The sequence below is a fragment of the Bison bison genome, unplaced genomic scaffold, assembly GCF_000754665.1.
Source record: "Bison bison bison isolate TAMUID 2011002044 unplaced genomic scaffold, Bison_UMD1.0 scf7180017864367, whole genome shotgun sequence".
Lineage (NCBI taxonomy): Eukaryota > Metazoa > Chordata > Mammalia > Artiodactyla > Bovidae > Bison > Bison bison.
This window is the reverse complement of record NW_011494939.1, coordinates 5,839,475-5,841,118: the sequence shown is the minus strand read 5'-3', so window position 1 is coordinate 5,841,118 and position 1,644 is coordinate 5,839,475. Positions and strand designations below refer to the sequence as shown.

Below are 1,644 nucleotides of genomic sequence, written 5' to 3'. Positions count from 1 at the left end.
CTCCTCACATGCGGTCCTGCTACCGGACTTCCTGGCTTCGCTCCCGCCCACCACTCTCCCACCCCACCTGGCTCCAAAGTTCAGCATTACCATCAGCTCTCCCCTAAGCCTGCTCACCTAGATCTGTTATTAACACCTAGCGACTCCATCTCCAAACTGCCTTCTACACTACTGTCATCCTTTCTACTCCTACTGCCACAGCCCTTTCTCAAGGGTACACCCTCAGTACCCCCTGCTCAGATTAGCGCAAGCGGTGGTCCCCCAAGTTCCAATTCCACACCGTTTTCTCAGCCCAGAATGTTGTGTATGTTAAGTGTTCCCCACCCCGCTTCCCATGACTGGTTCTTCCTCATCTTTAGGGTCTTGGCTGAAATATCACTCTCTCAGAGAGCCTTCCTGGCCACCCTAGCAGTAGTCCAGGCTCCCTCTGTAGCCTACAGCCAGTTGCCATCCTCTATCAACAGACCCTGTGTGTGTCACTATGGTCTGTTTCCTGTGTTTCCTTACTTCTTGTTGGTTTTCAGCTCTATGAGAAATTTGGTCTCCCTTGGTCACTGCTGCACCCACCCTGTGTTTAACACAGGGCCTGGTACAGAGTAGCTCTGAAAATACATAGGCTGAATGAATTAGGCAAAGTATAAAAATAAACAAGTAATTTTCCTGGAGTGCAGCCGGTCACAACATGTCCCTATTTAAAATCTTTCCTGGGTTCTTCCAGTGCCCAGTGAAGTGGAAGCTGCATGGTCAGGCACTGAAAGAATCCATTCTGTGAGGCCCTAGGCTGCCTCCAGGTCTGCTTGGAATCCACCAGTGATTTCCTCTGCCCAGTGAAAGCCCACCTTTCCACCTTCCCTCCAGGCAAAGGAACGCAGCTTTCCCCTGGGCTAAGAATGCCATCCTTGCCTGAAAAAACGCTCCCTATCATTTAAGGCCCGATTCTCAAGTGCCACCACCTTCTAATTATGTTTTCAGTCCACAGTTTCTCTGTCTTGTATGCCTGCACCCCCAGCTCAGCAATGTCCTTGCATCTTTCCTGAGGAATTTTGAGGTGGCAAAGCCTCAGTCTGATTCACCTGGGTTCCTACCTCCACCCTACACCTGGCTCAGTGCTCCTTGGCAGCCCTGGGAAACGTCTCCCTCAATGAATGAATGAAGTCAGAGGCACACGCCCCGTCCCCGGCACTGCTGACCTCTCCTCCAACACATTCCCACCCCTCAGAAGACGGGCTCCACCTGCCCCCTTGACCTCAGGCCCACCCCGTCCCTTCAATACCTGGCTGACAGGGCCCCCAGGGTGGCGCCGGCAGCTTCAGGCCCAGCCTGGCGGGGAGCACCTGGTGGGTGTTCCCTGGTTCGCTCACCCGCCCTCCCATCACTCCCCCCAGCCATCGCCATCCTTGCCTGCGCTCGCGCAGCTGCGGCCCAGGCCCAGAGAAAAAGGTGTATGTCTCCCTGGCAACCCATCACCATGCAACAGGGTCTCCCGGGATACGGCCCGGGATGCGCTGACGTCAGGGCCCAAGGCGCAAGCAAGCCCGCCCGCTGGCACAGCGCCGAGCAGAGCAGACCGGCGCGCGGGGGCGGCCTTGTGGCCCCGGCGGCCGGATAGCGCCTCCGCTTGCAGGCAAAGGGAGGCAGGAGCAA

The 1,644-nt window shown here is 56.4% G+C and overlaps 1 protein-coding gene across 2 annotated transcripts in view; it reads right to left on the bottom strand.

Moving 5' to 3' along the window:
• FAM131A (family with sequence similarity 131, member A) overlaps window positions 1-1,644 on the bottom strand; it is an 8,995-nt gene that overhangs the window by 4,554 nt on the left and 2,797 nt on the right. Inside the window, exon 3 of one of the 2 annotated variants that reach the window (XM_010855703.1) lies at window positions 1,205-1,241. The exons of the other annotated variant lie outside the window; for it this stretch is intronic. Coding sequence (XP_010854005.1) covers window positions 1,205-1,241 — 37 coding nt within the window. The remainder of the gene's footprint in view (window positions 1-1,204; window positions 1,242-1,644) is intronic. 2 annotated transcript variants of the gene reach the window in all.